At 49.4% G+C, this 24057-nt stretch overlaps 2 protein-coding genes across 7 annotated transcripts in view; one reads left to right on the top strand and one right to left on the bottom strand.

The window, feature by feature from the left end:
• Positions 1-24057, top strand: part of SLC27A3 (solute carrier family 27 member 3) — a 270600-nt gene that overhangs the window by 91884 nt on the left and 154659 nt on the right. The gene's annotated exons all lie outside the window — the stretch shown is intronic.
• GATAD2B (GATA zinc finger domain containing 2B) overlaps positions 1-24057 on the bottom strand; it is a 70353-nt gene that overhangs the window by 15161 nt on the left and 31135 nt on the right. For 3 of the 6 annotated variants that reach the window (XM_063145978.1, XM_063145984.1, XM_063145982.1), the window contains exons 1-2: positions 23533-23634; positions 4387-4716 (exon numbers count right to left, since the gene is read on the bottom strand). In XM_063145978.1, the coding sequence (XP_063002048.1) occupies positions 4387-4715 (329 nt within the window). In that variant the 5' untranslated portion in view covers position 4716; positions 23533-23634. Of the gene's footprint in view, positions 1-4386; positions 4717-23532; positions 23635-24057 lie in introns of those variants that run through there. The other 3 variants (XM_063145981.1, XM_063145980.1, XM_063145979.1) reach the window with 1 other exon arrangement.

The raw sequence follows: 24057 nt of genomic DNA, 5'->3' as shown, positions 1-24057 counted from the left end.
TGTGTAGACTGGCTGTAACTTCTGGCCAGGGATCGCCGTTCCTGACCCATGAGGTCTTCCCCATTCTTGAGCTACTGGGACGGATAGCTTGATTAAGTATAACGCTGCTTCATACGTTCAAAACTCCCTTTCCATGTGTGTCTGTATCGCCCATCTTCTTAAGAGTCAATCATCCAGCCTGAGAAATCTCTGACCACAGTTCTTTTCCATACAGGGCAGCAGGACGGCATAAGATGTTCCGTGCTTGAGAGAGAACATCCAAAATGGCAACCCCACCACCAATCCCACTAGGAGACATGGTAGACCCAGGCTGGGGGACTGTGCCTCTTCCCTTTGCTGCCGTAAAAGAAAACCCGTGGGCATGCAGCAAATGGGTCGCCACGTAAAGTGATCACAGCCAAGCCCCATCAGCTGCCCATGGTTTTAGCATCCAAAAGAAAGACAGTCTTGTAAACAGCCATTCAAGCTAGTCGCCTGGAATGAGTCGGAATTGCCTTGAGACGATCAGGTAGGTCACAAAGTGACTAACTCAGGTGAGCGGTCTGAGTGGCTTTGCTTGCAAGCCAGGCCACATTCACCAGGAAAGGAAAATGAACTGCTCGTCTCGGAATACAAACTGGAAGAAAAAGCTTACACTTTAAGATCCTGCTTTGTCAAATTTGGAACAAGAGGGAGGCAGTTAGTATGGCCTGAATTCTGGGGCCTTTGCTTGTTAACCCCAACAATTAATTGGGAGGGAGTCAAGTTATAATCCTCAGTTAACATGCAGTCAGGTCAATTAATGGGTTTGAGCATGCAAAAATCCAGGAATTACATTTCTAACAGAGGAATGGCCCCAGTTATGGGGGGGAAGACCAGAGGGAAAGGTGATCCTACGAGAAGAAGTTATACCAATGGCCAGATAAGACAGGGCAGCTCCAGAAATGGACACACGGCAGGTGTTTAAATCAGAGGTGGCATTAGAAAAGGTAAGAGATGCCTCAAAATGACAAGGCGGACAAATACCTGAACTCCATGCTCATTGCAACCTTAGAAATCTTCTCCCTTCAAGCGGGAGCTGATACAGGGCGCTAGACCAAATCGTGACCTGGAAGTGAATCACTGGGGCACCAGAAGCGGCCGCCACTTCCTGTCACTCGGAGACGGGTGATGTTACCGAGCGGTAACCAGGCGCTGCGGCAGGCATTGTGACATCACACAGAGGGAGGATTGGTTGCAACCAGGGCTTTTTTTGTTGGCAAGTGTCCCCAAACAGCCAAATTCGGCACCAGCGGGGAAAACGCCTTCTGCCCTCATGTCGACTTCAACCAAGCGATGGGCAGTGCGCATATTGATACAAAGAGCACCGTTTATTTCTGGTGCGCGATTACTTCTGTAAAATTAGGGCTTTTGTTTTTAAAGCGGGGTGGGATAATGCCTCAAATGTTGTAGAGGAACAGTTGGGAAGGGAGAGCAACACGTTCAGAAATGGGGCATGTGCAGAGTATAAACACACACACACAAGTAACCTTCCCCCCTGTATTGAACATTGCAAGCCCTAGCTCGTCCGTTTTGCACATTTGCAAACTTCTCATCAAGCTGAGAGGACTAGGAACGTGCCTCTTTTAGGAAACAAACACAAATCACGGCCCCCACGGAGCTACGAGGATGTATTCCACGTTACGTGGAATCCATGGGAAGAACACTGGGAGTCTAAAGAAAGGCCATGTGCTTTTAAAACAATTATGTCCAAAGGTCCCAACGATGCCTATGTTTTCCCAAACTTCACTGCCACCATGAGGGCCAGAAACTTGAGGGGCTTTTAAAGTCAAAGCATTTATGTGAAAGCTGGACGTCTTGGGCTTCCTGACAAGGGCAGCAGATTCTGCTTTTCTGAAACTCCCAGCGGCCTGCAATGCACAGATGGAGCTGCGTGCAATCAAAAAAAGCTGTACACGTGTATTCCAAAGTACACGGATGCTTTATGTACTAAATGATGGATCATGCAGTACAGGAAGCATCCGTGCTTGATGCGTCTGAAAAACACGTTATCAGGTCCCCTGCCCCGTTTCAGTCATTTTTTAGTCTGAACTTCCAAGGTCACTCGGTTATGACTGACCTCCAGAGATGCAGGCAAGAACTAAGAGGAACAGAAGTTTGTCAGGAACCTTTTTCCAGGAAGGAGATTGGGGGGGGGGGGGGGCACTCTTCCCACAGCGGACGGCTTCTGTTACTTTGAGGGAGTTGGAACAAAGGAGAAGTCATTCTGACGGAAACATGAGTGCTAGAGAAGGCTCAACGTTCATCTCAATGTTCCTAGGTCCTTCACCCCACCCAGGATCCTTTGCCTTTCAAGTAAAGGAACTGTTGAGCAGAAAATGGTCCTCTCCATTTCCAGGGAGTGGAGGTCTCTGGTTGTGCAAGGAAAAACGTCACTGCAGGGGGGGGGGATCCAAACATGCCCCCTCTCTCTCTGCCACAGGTGAGACATCATCCACCAGGAGGTTGTTCCTGGATTGTGGTCCACACAGGCATGATTGGTCTGGGTCCCATTCCGCTCCAACCACCACCTGCCTTGCCATCTCTGTGCCTTGGCAAGCAGCAGGTCACGGGGCCCTGTAGACCCGACGCCCCTACAGCCAGGATTGCAAGATTCCTTCTGCTCAAGCACAAGGAGAAGGAGGATGACCGGGCAAGCAGAGGCGGTGGGGCAGATGGGCGGAAGGCAGCCTGAGCCACCACCAGCCAAAGGAAGCCGCGTCGAAGAATGTCTCTTTCTCTCTCCCACGGATAGTATGTTGTCTCTGTGCCACCCATGACTGCATGAGTGAGTCAGGATTTCACAGCTCGAGACAGCCCCACGTCATGCCAGAGGCTGCTTCACACCCCTCTCCGCCTCCGTCCTGGTGACAACGGGGTACCGCATGCTCTAAGGTCTCCGTGCTCCAGGGGGGTCAAGGGACCCTCAGATCATTTAGCTGGGACCACGAGGGACAAACACACGCCAATGCTTACAGTCAACTACGTTGACAGAATCTTTCTAGCAAAAACACTAACCTCAAGAACGGGTAATTTCAGTAAAAGAAAAATTGGCTTAGGAAAAACTGGCATACAATCCTGATGGGTAAAATAAACACACACACACACACACACACACACACACACACACACACACACAGACAATATTATATCTATCTTACCAAAAATGTGGGGACCATTTGTAGCCCATTGGAATCAGGTTAAACGAGCAGAAAATGTACATCAGGCTTAAGATATTTAAGGATATTTGTTGGATTGATTTCCTTTTTCTAATGGCTTCTTTTCATTTAGTGCAATTGACTAAATTTTATATCGACACATAATGATCATGTTAAAGATAAAGGCGGCAATAAGGTCACGTGTTTGACTGTTTTGATTTTCGAGGTGGGACTGTTTGGACCGGCAGATATCTATCTATCTATCTATCTATCTATCTATCTATCTATCTATCTATCTATCTATCTCAATACCACATGAGAATGTTCACCTTTTCTCACACCTCTTTACAACGACTGCCCCTCATTTACCCCTGCTTCTGCAAATGCCCCACCCCACCCCAACCCCTGCATGGCATGACCCCAGACAATCAGGGACCCCACAGAAACCAATATGATGTCACAATGCTTTGTAGCCAATCGTATCCGGCTAAGCGCCAACGTCCCCGTGGGCAAACAAAGCCGATTTAGAGAGAGGTCAACGCTTCAGAAATTAAGCCGCACAGATTATTCTAGCTAATCAGAACTGTGAGAGAAAATTAACTTGGCTCGCTGGATTGGCTGCAAGCTGTCCTTTAACACCCTTACCTGTCCCAAACTCCAACCAAAGGGAGATGGGACTTTGATAAGGCCTGACAGATTCAGCCGCTAAATTGAGGAGATGAGGAAATTTTGGTCGATACTGTTTTTAAAGATGTACGTCTAAGACAAAGCAAGTCCTCAAAACTTATTACAACACCTATTTTTTAAGAATAATTGTCTCCTGCTGATTTTAGTAACAACTCTCCTCCTTGCAGTCTTTGGGACAAGGAACGGGGCGGGGTATGTGTGTGCTCCCCAAAAGCAAAACAAATAAAAATTCAGCAGAACACCATTTTGGTTTTTTTAAAAAAGACATGTCCTAATGGGACTGGTGAACTCACTTAGGAGTTGTATCAGGGGAAGGCAAACCGGTGCCCCCAGATGTTTTGGATTACAACTCCCATAAGCCCATCATGGATGATGGGAACTGTAGTCCAAAGCACCTAGAGGGCACGAGGTTGGTGACTTAGATCATAAGAAGTCCTCAAAGGATCCTTTCTGCGGATGGACAGGGAGGGAACCGGGGCAGACTCTGGGGCTGAGACCTGCCCCACGTCAAGGCTCTCCTTACCTCCTCTTCGCACTCATGTCCACCGGCTCGTCGTTGATGTTCTCCTTGCCCGGCCTCCCGGAAGACCGGCTGTCCGGGTGGGGCCGCAGGTTCCCGTTCAGCTTCTCCTCGTAGACTTTCAGGCTGTCCGGCTTGACAGGCAGCTCGTGGGGCACCTCGATGCCTGCCAGGTCCTTCCTCTTGAGCAGGGCCAGCATCTTCAGGCGCTCCATGGCTTCGTGGCCCTCCATCTTCAGCCGCTTGGCCAGGACGTCATCCCGCTCGTCGGCTTGGTCCAGGCTCCGCTTCAAGAGGTTCAGGCGCAGGGCGTCCTCCGTCATGCGGTCCATCCTGTTAAGGAAGGGAGGAGCAGAGAGAGAGAGAGAGAGAGAGAGAGAGAGAGCAGGGTCAGGAGGAGGAAAAGGAGAAGAGGAACTCTCTTGAGCAGCCATGCGCTGTACCACTTCTCCCTACATGGATTCGCAGAGAAGCAGAGGCCGACCAGAGGCTAGCGGGAGAATCACTGGAAACAAACAGCAGCGGAGGACTCTAGCCTTCATGGCCTGTCTGTGGGCTTCCCAGAGGGATCTGATAGGTCACTGTGGGAAATGCTATGTGAAAAGGGATGCTACCCTTTCCTCCAAACGGGGTCTCCCCTCCAAGTTCCTCCTCGCTGAAAACGGTGGCATACCTGGGCTGGGCTCTCTCTCTGTTCAACACAGCCTTGCTACTTGTCTAGAAGCTACATGTCCCAGCCTTGTAAATAAACCCACAGAAGTTTCTAGTCTGGGGTGTGGGGACTTTACTAGCCTGCTGGGAGAGGAGAGCAGGGGGGATTCTACACGTAGTACTGAGGCCGCTTCCATGCGCCCCCAGTGCGCCCCCAAAGCGATCGTGTAACTTGCCTGGAGAAGAGACGAGGAAGAGGCGTCCTTGCCGCCGCCGCCGCCACCCACTTACTTCCTCGCTGGCCGGGACGGAGAGCTCGGCGGAAGAAGACGGCTGAGCTCTCCAACCAGGCCAGGTCGGAGGTAGGTGGGTGGCAGCAGCGGCAAGGACGCCTCTTCCTCGTCTCTTCTCCAGGCAAGTTACACGATCGCTTTGGGGGTGCACTGGGGGCGCATGGAAGCATCCTCAGTACTACGTGTGGAATCCCCCATGGAGTTTCCATGCTGGGGGGGGGCTTTCTTCCCCTGGAACCCATTTGGTTTGTAGGTTGGGTGCAGAGCACCCCATCCCTCCTATGGCGACCGGGCTAGTGTTTAAACATAGAACTGTACTAGCCCCCCCAAATGTTTTCACCGGACCGTTTGTCCACATGTGCTGCTGTTAGGCCCTTGCAGCCTAAAAGGGAGAGGGAGAGAACGCTTTCTGTGAAGCGTCGCTTGGAAAGCAACCATGCCTCCCTGGACCCTCTGGATCTTAACAACTATCGACCAGTATCAAATCTTCCATTTCTGGGCAAGGTGATCGAGAGAGCGGTTGCTCACCAACTCCAAGCAGTTTTGGATGACGCAGTTTTTCTAGACCCGTTTCAAACTGGCTTTAGAGCAGGATACGGAGTTGAGACCGCCATGGTTGCCTTAGCGGATGACCTACGCCTGAGTCTTGACAGGGGGAGTGTGTCCTGCTGGTTCTCTTGGACCTCTCAGCGGCTTTCGATACCATCGACCATGGTATCCTTCTGGATCGCCTGAGGGGATTGGGAATTGGAGGCTCTGTCCTTCGGTGGTTCCGGTCCTACCTCTCGGGCGGGTTCTAGATGGTGATGCTTGGGGATAGCTGCTCCTCAAAAAAGGAGCTGCTGTGCGGTGTACCGCAAGGTGCCATCCTTTCCCCAATGCTATTTAGTATTATTTATTTATTTATTAAACTTCTATACCGCTCCCATAGCCAGGGCTCTCTGGGCGGTTTACAGAAATTCTAAAATTGAGGTAAAAACAAGTGTAAAAAAATTAAAACTCTAAAACACAGAACATACACACATAAAACATTAAAAACCGATTTAAAAACTAAACATGTGGGCAATTAGGATGTGCCGCCATATGCCTGGGCAAAGAGGAAAGTCTTAACCTGGCGCCGGAAAGATGGCAGCGTTGGCGCCAGGCGAGCCTCATCAGGGAGATCATTCCACAGTCTGGGGGCCACCACCGAAAAGGCCCTGTCCCTCATTGCCACACTCCGAGCCTCTCTCGGAGTAGGCACCCGGAGGAGGACCTTAGATGTTGAACGTAGTGACCGGGTATATTCACGTCGGGAGAGGCGTTCCGTCAGGTATTGTGGTCCCAAGCCATGTAAGGCTTTATAGGTCAAAACCAGCACCTTGAATTGGGCTCAGAAACATACAGGCAGCCAGTGCAAGCGGACCAGAGCAGGTGTTATATGGTTGAACCTTCTGGTTCCCGAAATCAATCTGGCTGCTGCATTTTGCACGAGCTGCAGCTTCCGAACCGTCTTCAAAGGCAGCCCTACGTAGAGCGCATTGCAGTAGTCTAACTTGGAGGTTACCAGAGCATGGACAACTGAAGCCAGGTTATCCCTGTCTAGATAGGGGCGTAGCTGGGCCACCAACCGGAGTTTGTAGAAGGCACTCCGTGCCACTGAGGTCACCTGAGCCTCAAGTGACAATGATGGGTCTAAAAGAACCCCCAAGCTATGAACCTGCTCCTTCAGGGTGAGTGCAATCCCATCCAGAACCCATCCCATTACATGAAACCGCTGGGAGAGATCATCCGGAGGCATGGGGCGGGGTGCTATCAGTATGCTGATGACGCCCAAATATATTTCTCTATGCCTTCGACAACAGCGTCAGCTAAGGACAGTGTGTCTCCTCTGAATGAATGCTTGGAGGCGGTAATGGGCTGGATGAGGAAAAGCAAACTGAAGCTGAATCCGGACAAGACAGAGGTGCTCGCTGTCAAAGGCCACAACCTGGGTTTGGAGGTGTGTCAACCGGTTCTGGATGGGGTTACACTCCCCCTGAAAGACTGTGTTCGCAGCTTGGGGGTGCTTCTGGATCCGTCGCTCCAAATGACAGCCCAGATAGATGCGACGGCCAGGAGTGCCTACTATCAGCTTCGGCTGATACGCCAGCTGCGCCCCTTCCTCGAGTTGGAAGACCTAAAGACGGTCGTGCACGCACTGGTAACTTTGAGGCTTGACTTCTGTAATGTGCTCTACATGGGGCTACCTCTGTGCCTAGTCTGGAAACTTTAATTAGTCCAAAATACGGCAGCCAGGCTGGTCACTGGTACACCTAGGGGTGACCACATTAAACCAGTTTTAAAATCTCTTCACTGGCTGCCGATTAGTTTCCGGGTGAAGTACAAAGTGTTGGTTATTTACCTTTAAAGCCCTACATGGTTTGGGTCCAGGCTACCTGCGGGATCACCTTCTCCCGTACAATCCGCCCCGCACACTCAGGTCCTCTGGGAAGAATCCACTTCAGCTAGCAAAAACTAGATTAACAACTGTTACCCAGAAGACCTTCTCTTCTGCTGCTCCCAGACTGTGGAATGGCCTGCCGGAGGAGATCTGTCAACTTGACAGTCTTTTAGAATTTAAAAAAGCAATATTCCGGCAGGCCTATCCAGTGAAATTTTAGGATGTTTTCAGGATGTTTTAATCATGTATGGTTTGTTATAATTCGTTTTAATGTGTATTTTATATCATGTTTTTATAGTATTTGTTTTGCACTTTGAATTGTTTTAATTTTTGTGAACCGCCCAGGGAGCTTCGGCTCTTGGGTGGTATAAAAATGCAACAACAACAACAACAACAACAACAACAATAATAATAATAATGTCTCGCCACAGGTGAGTGGCTGTTGGCAAGACATGCCCATGTAGTTGAGGAGCTTATAGTTTGGTTCCCTTTAGAAAGCCTACCAGAGAGGAATTTTGGGGTGTCTTTGGGTCTGAATAAGAGGCTGCTCATTGCTTTGCAAGTGGAGAGATATGATGCAGACATACACAAGCTTTAATAAGTGGACTAGATGACGATGATGATGATTATAATACCGTCCCATAGCTGAAGCTCTCTGGGCGGTTTACAAAAGTTTGCCATTTCGGCAGTAATCCCTGAGACACGACTTTAAGGACAAGACCAGAGCAGATTGCAGGGAACATAAGAACCTGCCTCATGATTGGTGGGAGATTCAGGACAAAGAAAAGGAAGGACTTCTTCACACAGCGCAGAGTTAACTTATCGGATTCACTTCCACAAGATGTAGTGATGGCCACCCATTTGGACAGCTTGAAAAGGGGGTTGGAGACATTCCTGGAGGAGAAGGCTATCCATGGCTACTAGCCCTGATGGCTATGGGCTACCTCCAGTATTCGAGGCAGTAAGCCTGGGGAACATGGGTGGGAAGGTGCTGTTGCACCATGCCCTGCTTTGTGGGTCCCTGGTCGACGGCTGTTTGGCCCCTGTGTGAACAGAGTGCTGGACTAGGTGGACCCTTGGTCTGATCCAGCAGGGCTCTTCTGATGTTGAGCTAGGCCCTTGGTTCATCTAGTGTAGTGTTACCAATATGGACTGTCCACAGCACTATACGATTTGCAGCATGGGCCTTTCCCAGCCTGACCTGGAAATGCCTGGGATTGAAGTGGGGACCTTCCGCCTCCAAAGCAAGCGCCCCACCACTGAGCTATGGCTCTTCTCCTAAAGCAGGGGTGGGCAACTTGTAGCCCTCCAGATATTTTGACCTACAACCGCCATCAGCCTTAGCCAGCGAAGCCAATGGTGAGGGAATGATAGGAGTTGTAGGCCGCCTGGCCCTGCCCTAAATCGGAAGGAGCCGCACTATAACCTGAGTTAGTCCATCAAGGTCATATGACTATGAGTGGCTCAGCCCGACCTGAGAATTAAGGACCTGGGATTAGCTGTGTGCAAAGTAGGTGGCCCTTTTTTAAAAACATGGGAACCTGCCTCATACGAAGCCAGACCATTGGTCCACCTAGTCCAGTAGTGCCTCGATTGGCAGTGGGTTCCCACAATCTCAGGGCTGGACGTCTTCCCCACTCCACTACCCAAGCAGAGATCACAGAATTATAGGACCATAGAATAGTAGAGTTGGAAGGGGCCTATAAGGCCATCGAGTCCAACCCCCTGCTCAATGCAGGAATCCACCCTAAAGCATCCCCGACAGATGGTTGTCCAGCTGCCTCTTGAAGGCCTTTAGTGTGGGAGAGCCCACCACCTCCCTAGGTCACTGGTTCCATTGTTGTACCACTCTAACAATCAGGATGTTTTTCCTGATGTCCAGCCAGAATCTGGCTTCCTGTAACTTGAGCCCGTTATTCTGCGTCCTGCACTCTGGGAGGATCGAAAAGAGATCCTGGCCCTCCTCCGTGTGACAACCTTTTAAGTATTTGAAGAGTGCTATCGTGTCTCCCCTCAATCTTCTCTTCCCCAGGCTAAACATGCCCAGTTGTTTCAGTCTCTCCTCATAGGGCTTTGTTCCCCTGCTCTACCATAGAGCTCCATGACCATCTGCTTCATGCCCTGCTTCTACTTCGCTCTTGCTGTTTTTGCGTCATTATTGAATATAATGCCTGTTTTTTACACGTTACTACAGCAAAGGCTTCTCTCGCTTGACAATAATTGGCTAAATTCACAAGCTCAGCGTATCAAATCAAATAAAAAACAACAAGGCAAAGGGAACACCGACATTAAAATTCCACTTCTAAAAAAGTTAACGAACACGCACAACCGTTTTAATTTTAGACTAGCGAACAGACTCGGCTTTGCGCGGGATGGAATAGTCCTTGGTTTGGGACAGCGAAGCCTTTAGGCAAAGTTATGTAGCTGTCAGGGTTGCGCACATTGTAGCCGCCCCATCTGAGTGAAGACATGTCTGCTGGCACATCAGGCCCCCCCTAAGGGGTCTGTCCTCTCCATTCAACTGAAGGGATGGGATTGCCGCACAGCAGGTGGAAGGAGAAGGCACATAAATCTGTCCCACGGCCTCCTAATCTCCCCTGGTTTCGAACTGCATCATCTGCAAAGCTGTGCACTGGTTAGGGAAGTCTCCCCCTAGTGACTGAAGATGTTACTACTGGCTTCAGCTAGCCACATAGACGCATTTAAATTAATTAAAATTAATTAATGCATTTTTTAAAAAAAATCCCGAGGCACGCACCCCTATAGTCCCTTTAGTGCTCATGCCAAATTTCAAGTGTCTAGGTTTTATTATCTTGGTGCTATGCGGGCTGATGGACAGACAAGCCTCTTTTAAGCTCTCAGACAAGAGAGCTTCGGCTATTGGGCGGTATAAAAATGTAATAAATAAATAAATAAATAAATTTATTACTGTAGCTAACGTTCTAAAGCAGATTGAGCCGCTGAAAAACACACAAAGCAGCAACAACAGGAGTCCTTGCCCAAAAGCTTGCTTAACACGCGTGGGCTTTACAAATCCTCCCAGGGGTACTGCGGAAAGCACTCTATTCCAGCATCACATGCGGTTGTTTCTACACAGGAGGGGCTGTGCCTCACTGCCTAGAGCCCACGCTTTGTGCGGAGGAGAGCCCAGGCATCTGAAAATATTCCTGCCTTGAAACCCTGGAGAAATGCTGCCAGTCAGTGTTGACACTACGGGGCTAGATGCACCGAGACCCTAACTCAGTATAAGGCAGATTCCTGTGTACACCCATGGCAAAACCCCGGAACAGCCCATGTTCCGTAATGTCCTGCTTCCGTCTGTCAATGGAAGGGAATTGGAAAAGGACACTGAAAGGCCTGGAAGAAGCATTTTCACCCCTCCAACCCTGCCCGCTATTAACAATGACCACACTCTGAGGACCAGTGACAGAAGGAAGATGCTTACAGGGGGAAGCAACCGGTTACCCTCCAGAGGTTGTCAACTACAACTCCTGTAAGCCCCAACCAGCACGGCCAATAGTCAGAGATGAAAGGCGCTGTACTCAAACATCTGGGTCAAAGCATTAACACCTGCTGTACCCCATATCCCTGCAGGATGTACCTCTTGATCAACAAGTAGTTCTGTTTATAGCAGTTGCCCTGAAGACTCTCAAACGTCGGCAGAAAAGGAAGCAAGAAGCCCACGAAAAGGATAAACATACACTGAGCATCAGAAGACTGTGGAGAGTTTTAAGAGCATGTCCACTTAACAGGAGAGACACCCGGATCTACATTATGCGTCAGAAGGAGCTGAGATTCTCTGTGAGAAAAGTGGGGTGTACAAAGGTTCTAGATAGCTAACAGGGTGAATAAATCACACGTGGCAGCTGCCCTGAGACAATTTTTTATCGCAGCCCTGAAGGCAAAAGTTCCCTGTCTCTGGCTTGGCTGGGAAAGCATTTTGGAGGGTAAAGCTGGAGCCAAAACAGAGACAAGCAAGCTGAGACATGTGTGTGTGGGTAGCTGTTTTTAAAGCATACGTCTGAGAAACCAGGGCTGTTGGGCGATTAAAAAACCCCGCCACTGATCAACCATCTCCTCTTTAACAAATTAATCGATTCTGATAAAGTTGCATTTTTGGCAAAACCTTCAATACAGGTGCCTCTTTTTGAGATCACAACCAACGTTTATGATAAAGAATGCAAAAAATATAAATAAAAGCCGCTATCCTTTGTTAAAAGAAAAGGAGAACCGTCAAGACTCTTTTCCTCATTCCCTTTTACACCAGAACAAAAAACGAAACAGAAAACACACCAACTATCCTCACAAAACAGCTATGCGGGTCCTACGCTCCTAGAACGGCAAATTAAAATTCACTGCCACCAATTAGAATCAGCCCTCGCCAATTAGAACTTTGGCTGATTAATCTATCAAACTGAAGTTTGCAGCCATATTGAAAATGTCATCTGGGAAGGCAACGCATTTGCCACCGTGTATCATGCAGCCACACTTGGCGCTGAATGTGCAACTGAATCCTGAATTTACTTGGAAGCAACTCCTGCCACGTGCAGCGTACCTGGGTTTGCCGTCAGGTAACACCTGAAGTTACCTTCGCTTCTGTTTGGAGAAGCAGCCTGTGTCCAAACAATTTGGCAGGGTGGTATAAAATAAGTAGAGTTTCTGTATCTGTGAAAATGTGCCTTCCCGAATTCCAGGGAAGATGGCTACAGAAACAGTTTGCCAACGTTTTAACAGTGACTACCAAGAACTCAGAGAACACCTTGCTGGCGTGTACAGCCTTTTTAAATTACAACAGATGTTTCTTCGGGCTGCATCAAACTGGGGTTGCGGAACACACGGCAAGGTGCACATGAATCCACATGAACATTCCCCTTTAATTATAGCATGCCCAGAAATCTCCGTGCTAGGAATGACCGGAATCATTTTCTGACAAGCTTTGGGAGCTACTTAAAATGGAAGGTGTTCCCAAGTACCACCCGCCAGTGAGTTTGCTTTTGCCTTGGCCACCAAAAAAGGTGTGCAACGTCTTTGGTGTACATACATATTTTATCACTTCCTGCGGGACTAGAACACAGCTCTTAGAGCTCAAGGAAAACTGCAGAACTTTTTCCGCCATTCAAGGTTCAAACGATGCGACATCTGGGTCCCTCGACGTGTTCCCTTCTAATTGGCCAGGTTTGCCCGTAACGCTAAATCAGGGGTCCCCAGTCTTTTTGGACACGTGGGAACATTTGGGGATTTGAGAAACGGCTGTCGGTGCGACCACAAAGTAACTGCCGTGGAGGAGGTGGCGAAGCCCGTAATGGCTGCCATGGGCGCCTGGGTAGTCAAAAGGAGAGGAGTGGGGGAGAGAGGATGAGGCTAGAGGCTGGGAAGGAGAGGGAAGCAGCAAGCAAAACGGTAGAGGAAAAAGTCAGACTAGGAGGGGAGAGGAATAGTGAAGCAAAGAGCGGAGGGAAAGAAGAGAGATCTAGGCTAGAGCCTGGGAGTGCGGAGGAACCGCAAGATAAAGGAGTGAGTGGGAAAGAGAGAGAGAAAGAAAGAAAGAAGAAAAGGAAGGAAGAAAGAGCTATGGGTGGGAAAGAAGGCGGCTAGAAATGGAGAAGGGAGAGAAATTGCAAGGAAAGGGCTCTGGTGGGGATAAATAGCAAGGCTAGAGGCGGAGAGCGGAGAGACGGAGAAAGAGCAAAGGGGAAAGGTCTTGTCGGGGGACCCCTGCTCTAAACCATGGTTTGGGTCAGGGGCAGCTGATGTGGCCCCACAGATTTTTTTTGAAGGCCACAACTCCCATCGGCCTTTGCCAGAGAGCTTTGGGCTGTTGGGCGGTATAGAAATGTAATAAATAAATAGACAGACAGACAATGAACATCCGGAGGGCCACAAGTTGCACACCCCTGGTTTAGGGAAAGAAGCCAATTTCAAATGGCGGTTTACGACCCGAGCTTTCCCTCCTAAAGAATAACCACCATTCTTTGTTTTGGATGGACTGAGTCACTGCGGACAGTTGGAAAAGGGAAGCAAGAGCTTCCAATCTCCTCCTCCTGGCCGCACCGGGAAGGGGCAGGGAGTGTGCAGGCCCAAGGGTTGGCCTGGCTCATTCTATAATGCTCAACTGTGGCTTAGCGTCATATGCGAATGCAGCCGTTGCCTGGAAGCTCCGACGGCAATCTTCCCAGCCTCCGCACGGACCCAGCGGGCCTTGGCACAGGATTCCCTTTGTTGCAGGCCTGAGTTGACCTGACCCCACTTAACCCGGCTTCCGGCTCCCCCCCTCACTTCTCCCCCCACAGCAGCTCCTCTAGAATCAGACCCGTCACAGTGATTCTGCATTGCTGGCGGTTGCGAATCCAAAACTGATGTGTGATGGTGACTTGAGCTGGTCCCTAACTACTACCTTCACGTGTCCTCCCGGCTTTGGGATACTTCACAAGTGACTGATTTCCTAACATGGAGATCATGCGTAGTTTGGCAGGGTCACGTTCTGAGCTTCCTCATCCGAGGCTAACCCTTTCCACGTTGGCTTTTCTGCCGTGAGACCTCTAGGTGACCCTGGGACAAATTCTGGGGCACCCTCTCCGTTCGCATGGGGCAGTAGCCGTGCCGGGCACTGAAAATGAGTGCACACCCTGGAACATCCTTCCCCAAATGACCATGCCGGCCGCGGTCGTGCCATGCTGCGGAAAGCCGCCCTCGAATATGTCCCAGAATCCTCGGCAAACTTTTTGGAGGAAGCTTGTCCGGCATCTTATTTTTTTAACGGATAGGCTGCTTCATCAGGCCAAGCCCACAAAGCAGCAGATACGGTTTTAATTAAAATCCGAGAATCTGGCATGTTCAACAACCCCACTTCGGAGGGGGACGGGACGTGGAGTTCAGCCCTCACCCCCGGCAGGTCTGGAAGGGCGGTGTCCTGCTTTGGCTATAGCAAGCGCAAGACGCAGCGGAGTCAGCAAACAGTCACGCCTGCAGGTGGTTAGCCGATGGGGTTCAGGCTGCAAGAGAGGTGGATTAAGTCCACACAGAGGTCGGAGCAGAGGCAGACAAGAGAATCAGTCAACGACAGGAGCCCTCACGACAACGGGCAAGAGGCCAGACGCAGTAAATCAGTCAGGTACGTTACGCAGTCCAGAAGCAGGGTCGTTCGGCAGTCCAAAAGGTCAGGGAAAAGAGCTTCAATCACAGGCACGGTTCAGGAGACAAGATACACAGCAAAAGGCAAGATGGACCCAAGTTGTTCCAACGCTGGGTGGAGTTTCTGTTGACGGCTTTGAAGCCCAAAGCTTGCTGGACCCCACCCAGAGCTCCGCTGTAGTAATCCGAGCTCTCTTTCCGGAGCCTTACGCCCGAGGAGAACTTTTCTGGAGGCAAGCACTCCTTCGCACAGGATCCCTACTAGTTTGTCTCTTGTCCACGATATTCCCAGGGGTCAGGAAATTGTTCTGCCTCTGGGTCTGGTGGCAGTTCCTGGTCTGGGGTGCCCTGGGCTTCTGGGGCATCTAGCCACACAGCAAATGGTCCTTCAGTTGTTCCAACCTTCTCGGTGAGGAACCCCCGAGGTTCCTGGGAAAAACACAGTGCAATGTGGAAATGCAGGAATGTTCCTCACGCTATGGAAGGACGTAAAGATTGGACAACGGTTGTAGACATGACCGAGGTGTTGGGGTTGCTGGGTGGAACATGGGCTTTTTAAAAACAGCAGCTGCCCGCAGAAGTGTAGTCCGTGCCCCCACCCCATCAGTGCCCCATCATGTTCTGGCAGTGCAGAGAGGGAGCAGCAACGCAGACACCAAGAAAGCAGGGCGATGCAACGGCCGGGTGAGGAGAGAGGGGGTGGGAAAGGAAGGAGAACGCTAAGCGAAACCCAAGGGGCAGCTGCAGCGACCTGAGAAATCAAATCAGTTGCATTTATCGGGACAAGGAGGTTTGCAGCTTGCAAAGCTGGCTGACATGGAAGTTGCTGACCGCTGTCAGACCTAATGGGCTTTGGCGTGCCGTTTGTCTAGTCTAGTTTTGAGCTAGCCTCCCACACATCCACGGCCCTGTGCTTTCCGCTAGCTGCCTTCCTGGGTCAGACCAAAACATCCATCTAGCCCCACACCCTTTTTCTGACAGCGACCAGCCAGATGCCTCCAAGAATGCCACAAACCGGGCACGGAGGTGATGATGGCTTTCTTTCTTTCTTTGTTCATCCCAAACCTCTGATATTTAGAGATAGACAGCCTTTGCCCAGGGAGTTTCCACTGAACTATCATTTGGCCACTGACAGAGTAGTGCTTTATGGATCTGTCTAATTCCTCTTTTTAAAGTAATCTCAGGGAAGTTCATTTCACGCTATTTCACATGCATCCAACAAGCAAATTCTCCCTTCACTTAAGCAGAAGTACATTAAAAGTTCTTAGAAGGATTTAAGTACAGATGGATCGGACAGTAAGGACGGTATATGAATAAGCAACCCACAACTCAGTTCAGCAACTCTGAAACTCTTGTCTAGACACCCCTGGCCTAGCCCACAGCCCAAAAGATCCCCCTTAATATGCACCGCAGCTCAGTGTTCCGATGCAAAGTTCTCTCTAACCTCCTTTTCCCCAGTGTGAACGGAAACAGAAGCAGGTCCTCCTCTTCCATGGCTCCCTCCGAGGCATGGGCAAAGGGATTTTTTTTAAGCCTCTCTGCCCTGCTTTGTCAAAGGCAACGGAAGAAGAGGCCCTCATCAAAATCCCCCTCTTCTCATGGGTATTAGCAATTCAACTCCCAAGTTGTGCATGTGAGCAAGCCACCGAGGCGCGTAGGAAGAAAGCCCTGCCAAAGCCATTGGGAGAGAAGGCCTCACAGAGCCCTTTGCCCGTCCTTTGGGAGACAGCAGACCCAGCCAATGTTTCTGACCCTTTGAGCCTTGCACAAAACGTGAGTTGCTAATCAGAGATGCAGCAGTTGGCGGTCCCCCGGCAGACATTTTTCAGCCATAAAGTACCAGCGAGCCACGCGTGAACCTAAGAAGAGCCCTGCCGGATCAGACCAAGGGTGCATCTAGTCCAGCACTCTGTTCACACAGTGGCCAGCCAGCCGTCAGCCAGGGACCCACAAGCAGGACATGGTACAACAGCACCCTCCCATCCATGTTCCCCAGCAACTGGGGCACACAGGCTTACTGCCTCGAATACTGGAGACAGCACACAACCATCAGGGATAGTAGCCATAGATAAGCCTTCATGCCTTTTGAAGCTATCTTCTACTGGGTCCACCTAGCCCAGTATTGTGGCCACTGAATGGCAATGGGTCTCCAGACCTTCAGGCAGGTGTTTTTCCTGCCTTACCTGGAGATGCCAGGGTTCGGACCTGGGACTTCCTGCATGCAGGGCAGGTGCCCTACCACCGAGCTACCGCCCCCACCCTCAGGTCAGGGATGGATCTGCAAAGCAATTTTATCTGCCCCTCCCCTCCCCTGCGGGGCCCTACAAAATTGTAATCAAGGTGCGGTAAAACATTTTGCCCTCAGTTTTGCTCATAAAGAGAAGGAGCAGCGCTTGCAAGGTTCTGAAGGAATGTTACACGCCTCTCCTTTGGGATTCTCTCTGTCATGCCCAGAAGGCGTTGCATCGGCGCACGCAATTGTGCAATGCTATGATCACGGAGCTCGGCTTCTCGTGACGGCGTCTGTTTCTGCTGCAACGCGCTTTCAGCCATCGCCGGAGTAGCGCCTTGTACGTTTTCCCAAGCACCGCTGTCCGCAAAACAGACTTCACACGGGCATACACTGACTACAGGTTGTTCATCCCTGAGGGAGGGACCAGACCTTTTGTGAGAGTGCCTGCTTTGCCTGCAGGTCTCGGGTTCATCTCCAGGTAGGGTGGGAAAGAACCCTGCCGCAAGCCGGCTTCCCTTAGGTTCCTTTCCCATTGCTCCATTCCGCTCTACTTCCTAGGTGCTTCGCTCTCTGACAGCTAGAAACCCCGTGGGAAAGAGTGTGGAAGCCTTCCCCCCAAGATGGGGCCCTCCAGATGTGCTGGACTTCAAATCCCCTCGGCTCCAGGCAGTATGGCCAACGGTTCAAGAATCCTGGGAGTTATCGCTCAAAAGATGTGTCTGGGAACAGGCTGAGGAAGGCGGCATTCACTCATCCTTTTACAGTTCCACAGGAAGGCTGGCAAACCAGTTTTGCCGGAGGGTGGCTTTGAAAAGGGGAGGGCGACGAGGGACCAAGGCTCCCAACGGATCTAGCCCAATGGGAAGGTCACAAACAGGGTATTAAGGAAACGGTTTCTGCTGCTCTTGGTCCCTGCAATCAGATAATCAGAACTAGACTGTCTCAGAGCATGGAGGTTCCATTCAGCTCTCATGGCAAGACAACACCCGTCCAATTGTGGGCAACCCATCACCATTCAAACGTTATTATATAATTATATATATTTTTGTAGCGCTGAGTTGGGTTGGACTTCTAAGCAACTTGGTGGGGGTTAAGTTTTTTAGGGGTGCGAATCACGCCTGGGGGACGCGATCCACGTCACCTCCCAGTTTCATGGGAACCTGGTTCGTTCCTGAGATCCCTTGGGGTTGTGATTGGCGTTGCAAGATTTTATAAAACAGCAAACAGATTTTACACCCAATCACAGTCTCCATAAGAACTACCCTGCTGGATTAAAACAAAAAAGGATCCATCGAGTTCAGCATCCTGCTTCTGACAATGGCCAGCCAGTTGCTTCTAGGAAGTCCACAGAGAGCAAGACGGTCACGGAAATCTGCCACTGCTGCCTTTAATAATAATAATAATAATAATAATAATAATAATAATAATAATAATAATAAATTTCTTATCCGCCTCTCTGATTGGATCGAGGCGGGGAACAATAGCAAGCATAAAATACATAAAATACTGATTAAAAACATAGTATACACTGTTAAAAACATCCTAAAAACATCCTTAGAATCATAGAATAGCAGAGTTGGAAGGGGCCTACAAGGCCGAGTCCAACCCCCTGCTCAATGCAGGAATCCACCTATAGCATCCCAGCTGCCTCTTGAAGGCCTCTAGTGTGGGAGAGCCCACAACCTCCCTAGGTAACTGATTCCATTGTCATACTGTTCTAACAGTCAGGAAGTTTTTCCTGATGTCCAGCCGGAATCTGGCTTCCTTTAACTTGAGCCCGTTATTCCGTGTCCTGCACTCTGGGAGGATAAAGAAGAGATCCTGGCCCTCCTCTGTGTGATAACCTTTTAAGTATTTGAAGAGTGCTCTCATGTCTCCCCTCAATCTTCTCCTCCCCATGCTAAACAGGCCCAGTTCTTTCAGTCTCTCTTCATAGGGCTTTTGTTTCCAGACCCCTGATCATCCTGGTTGCCCTCCTCTGAACACGCTCCAGCTTGTCTGCGTCCTTCTTGAATTGTGGAGCCCAGAACTGGACGCAATACTCTAGATGAGGCCTAACCAGGGCCGAATAGAGAGGAACCAGCACCTCCCGTGATTTGGAACCTTTACTTCTATTAATGCAGCCCCAAATAGCATTTGCCTTTCTTGCAGCCATATCACACTGTTGGCTCATATTCAGCTTGTGGTCTACAACAATTCCAAGATCCTTCTTGTTTGTAATCCGCATCTAGCATTCAGATTGCCTCTGAAGCAAAAGATTCCATTCAGCTCAGACTTGTAAATAAGCCCACAAAAGCCTACTAGACTGCAGACGTCTTTTTACTAGCCCACTAAGAGGCTAGTACCCTACACGTCCACTTGCATTTCTATACCGCCCAATAGCTGAAAGCTCTCTGGGCAGTTTACAAAAATGTAAACCGTGAAAACCATTCAAAATATAAAACAAACCACAGTATTAAAAGCATAGTATAAAATGCAACATCAAAACACAACCAGGACAAAACCATGCAGCAATGCAGAAACTGATACAGGTTTAAAATACAAATTTAAAACAGCAAAGTTTTTTTTTTTTAAAAAAAAGAAGTTGAACTGTTAAAACACTGAGAAAATAAAAAGGTGTCTAAAACAGTATAACGCAGGTGCCAGGTGAACCTCTCTAGGGAGCTCATTCCACAGCCTGGGTGCCACATTACACTTCTGCAACCCGGTGTGCAAGGGGTTGTGCATCACAATTGCACAAAGGATCACAAAGAGGATGCCTCTAAGCAGTGGCAGGGGGACACGGGACAGGTAGGAGAAAGAAATTGCTTTCCACAAATGAGACTAGCAGACTACATCAGTCTTCTTGGTTTCTGTGTTGGTTGTAGAAGAAGGGATGGAGGATTTGTCCCTCTTCCACCAGGACGTTCAGTATTGAATTCCATGCACTTGCTTGCGTGGAATTCCTGGCCGCCTATTGCAACCAGACGAATTCTTAAATAAAAGGCTAATTTAGCCATCACAGAAACTAGCAGACCTCTCTTGTTCCACAAATTTGTATAATCCCTTTTTAAAGCTAAGCCACAGACCGCAACAATATCTTATGACAGCTGAGAGTATATTCATATGCAAAAAATAACCAAACCAAAAATCCAACAACAATCCTGAGATCTTCTGAAAATTGTAAGCACCATCATGTTGGCTCAGAACAATGGTCACGAGAACGTAAGGCGAGATTGAAGACCTACCTAGTCCAGCATTCTCTTCACACAGTAGCCAAACAGATAGAAATGGAAAACTGACAAGCAGGACATGAGTGCAATAGCACCCTCCGTCCCATGTTCCTCAGCAACTGGTATATAGGGGGATACTGCCTCTGTTTCCGGAGATGGCATACAGCTATAATGACTAATAGCCATTGACCACCTTCTCCTCTAAGAGTTTTGTCTAATCCCCTTTTAAAATCTAAATTGATGGCCATCGCTCTATCCCGCAGTAGCAAATTCCACAGTTTGACTATGTACTGTATAAAGAAGGACTCCCTTTTGATCTTTCAGCTTCCTTGGATAACTCCAGGATCTAATATTATGAGAAAAGGAGAAAAAACTTCTCCTGATCCAGTTTCTCCTCATTTTATACACCTCTAATCATGTCTCCCTTTGCTCAACTTTTTCCTCTTCTTAACACTATAGCCTTCCCTCATAGGGCAATGGCTCCAACTCCGTGATTATTTGGGTTATCCTTTTACGCACCTTTTTCCAAATCTACCATACCTCTTTTGAAGGGCAGGGACGAGAGCTGTACACTGTATTCCAAATGTGGTCCACACCACAGATTTGAATCAAGTTATGATATGGGCGATTTTATTTTCCTAATGATCCCCTGCATAGGGATTTGCCTTTTTCACAGCAGTCACATACAGAGACATTTTCACTGAGGTATCCACAACCCCAAGATCCATTTTTGTGTGTGTCAGTTAACACAAGCTCAGACCCCATCAGTGTATACGTGAAGTTACAGGGCGTTTCACCCCAATGTACCTCACTTCCTTATCCTGAATTGCATTTGCCATTATACAAGGCCCAGTCCCTCAATTTGGAAAGATCCTTTTGGAATCCCTTTCCTAAATGTTTGGGGGTACCGGTAGCCCTCCAAATATGGTTGGACTTCAACCCCCATTATTTTATTTATTTATTTAAAACATTTGTATCCCACCCTATATCATTAAGATCTCAGAGCGGCGTACAGATAAAAGCATACAGTACAAAACAATAAATATGCACAGTTAAAAATAAATTAAACCATGAACCAAGTTAAAACAATATATAATTTAAAAGCAGTAAAAGCAGTTAAAACCATATGTCATCTTAGTGAATTTAACCATCAGAAGCTTTGTTAAAAAGCCATGTTTTTACTTGGCGCTGGAATACAATCAGCGTTGGCACCAGTCGGGCCTCCAAGGGGAGGGCGTTCCACCGTCTGGGTGCCACCACAGAGAAGGCCCTCCCGCTTGTCCCATCATAGCGTATGTGTTGCGTTGGTGGGATGCGGAGAAGGGCTCCTCCAACAGGTCTCAAGTCTCGGGCAGGCATTAGCCCCAGCTTGTGTAATGCCTGCCTCTAAGGGCCATGAGGTGTGGGCTCTGTGAAGTGGGAAAGGGTGAAATGGGGGGAAGAGAGAGGTCATGCGGATTTAAAAAGGGGACGGTGCTCAGTAGCTGAGAAGAGGAGGAGGCGGCAGCAAGAGAGGGAAGGAGGATAGCTGAGAAGGAAATACAAGGAAAACAGCAGCGTGGTGAAGAAAAAGAAGCAGCAGATGAAACAGCCTGCAGCTAGAAGAAGGCTGCACCTCTCCAGCACAGACTGGCAACGAAAGACCAAAACAAGTGGGACGTGCAACTTTTGTTGGTCCGGCAGCAACACAGTCAAACTGTCGTTTTCACAATGGAGTTGCTCATATTTGGTTTATACTCCTGCGAACTGTTTTCCTGATATTATTTACCAAACATTCTGAAGTTAAGAAAATGCGGTTCAATATTTATTTGTCTGTCTGGTGATTGCCACCTGCCCCTCCTCATCCTTGTTACAGAAACCTGAAACGTAACGCTAGCATGGCCCGACGGCTACGGGTCATGGGAACCGGAGTCCAGCAATACCCAGGCGGCCACAGGTTTCTCACCCCTTGATCTAGGACAATATCCTATTTCAAACAGTGGCGAAGCAGAAGCTGCTGAAAAGCCTGCAAGAAAGCCACAGCGGCCCCTCCCGAGGCAACGGGTATTCAGAGGTAGACTGTGCCGAAACACGGGAGGTTCCATTCCCAACGGTCATGGCTAGCCATTTAATATAAGCAGAGCCTTGCTGGATCGGACCAAGGGCAGCTTGATACTAACAAGTTGTTAGCGTGTTGGGCTGGCGCTCGGGAGATCTGGGTTCTAGTCCCCACTCGGCCATGAAGCTTACTGGCCGACTTTGGGTCTGTCACTAACTTTCAGCCTAACCTACCTCGCAGGGTTGTTGTGAGGATGACAAATGAAGACGAGGATCAAGGATGCTGTCTTGAGCTCCTTGGGATATAAGTGTGATAGATGATGATGATGGTGGTGGTGGTATGCTCTGCTCCCCAGGTCTGGTCTACAGGGGTGCAGTATCCCTGCTCACGGGAACTCCGTCTAGCTGCTAAGAGCAGCGGAATGAATTCTCTCTCGTTCTTGCCTTTGCCTCCATATGTATTGCACTGCCTACAAACATTACCTAAACACCACAACCCGTAATTTATATTAAAAGGAGGAAAGAATGAGAAAAGAGAAATGAAAGCCCAATGTCTTCTGCTGTGCTCTGAGCCCACCCTGCAGGTTAACCCTCCCTTTGGGCTCGGGGAGAAAGAGAGAGAAAGGGAGAGAAAGAGAGAGAGAGAGAGAGGTTCCAGACAGACAGACAGCCACCCGCAGTCAGCTGCTGCTGCTGCTCCACCTCGACTCCTCCAGCCAGCGCTAAAAGCAAAGTGACGTTGCCGCCGCCGTAAAAGATACATTTCGAGACAGAACACACAAAATGGCTGTCTCCCAAGACGAAGCGATTCCATACAATGCTATAAAAAGGACAATCGCCTAAAAAGGAAAGCAAGGAGTTGACAGCAAGGCAGAGCAGGAAAGAGGGGGGGAGAGAGAAAGAGAGAGAGAGAGAGAGAGAGAGAGAGAGATGTGAGCAGATCAAATCAATCCTCCCCACACCAAGCCCCCGCCCCCCCCGCCCAGACGAGCCGGCAAGGACCCCGACGCTTCTTTCCGACCACACGTTGTCACGACAAGGTTCTCTCACGTTCTCGTTCCGTGCACAACTTTGCAAAGCGACACAAGTGTCTTGCATTCAAGGGTTTGGGGGCGGGTGGGTGGGTGGGTGGATTCCACGCTCAGAGGCAGGGGAAGAGGCTCGCCTTACAAGCAAAACAAGTCTTTCTCTCAAAGCGCACGCGATCCGAATGCCGCCGCAATCCATCGTAAGGGAATAGATGTCCCAGAGCAGGGCTCCCCGACGCCCGCGCGGCGGTGGTGGCTCTCAGAAAAGGCGCAAGGACGGACGGCGGATCCAGGAAAACTGGACGCTGTTTTCGAAGGAAGCAGAGAGCTGCTGCCGACGCAGTATCCCTGCAAGCCATTTCGGCGCAAACTCATTGAAAACGAGTCCGTTGCTCCCTTCTCTCCCTCCCCTTTCTGCCTGTTCAGAAGCAAACGAGGGAAGGGAAGGGGGAAAACTCTTTGCGCAATAAAGAGACCCTCAAGGTTGTAACAGGCCTTGGCATTAAAGGGGTGGGTTTTTTTCCGTTGATCCCAACGTTAAGGACAGGGCAGGGGAAAGGTCTACGACTCAAGAAAGTGAAATGAACGGAGGGTGCAAAGGAGACGCTTCGGCCTGCTGGGATGTAAACAGAGCTGCACCCCATTGCAAATGTCAGATGTTTGAGCA

The sequence above is a fragment of the Elgaria multicarinata genome, chromosome 21 (genome assembly GCF_023053635.1).
Source record: "Elgaria multicarinata webbii isolate HBS135686 ecotype San Diego chromosome 21, rElgMul1.1.pri, whole genome shotgun sequence".
Taxonomy (NCBI): Eukaryota; Metazoa; Chordata; class Lepidosauria; order Squamata; family Anguidae; genus Elgaria; species Elgaria multicarinata.
Note: the sequence above shows the minus strand (reverse complement) of the source record. Positions and strands in the feature narration are given on the sequence as shown.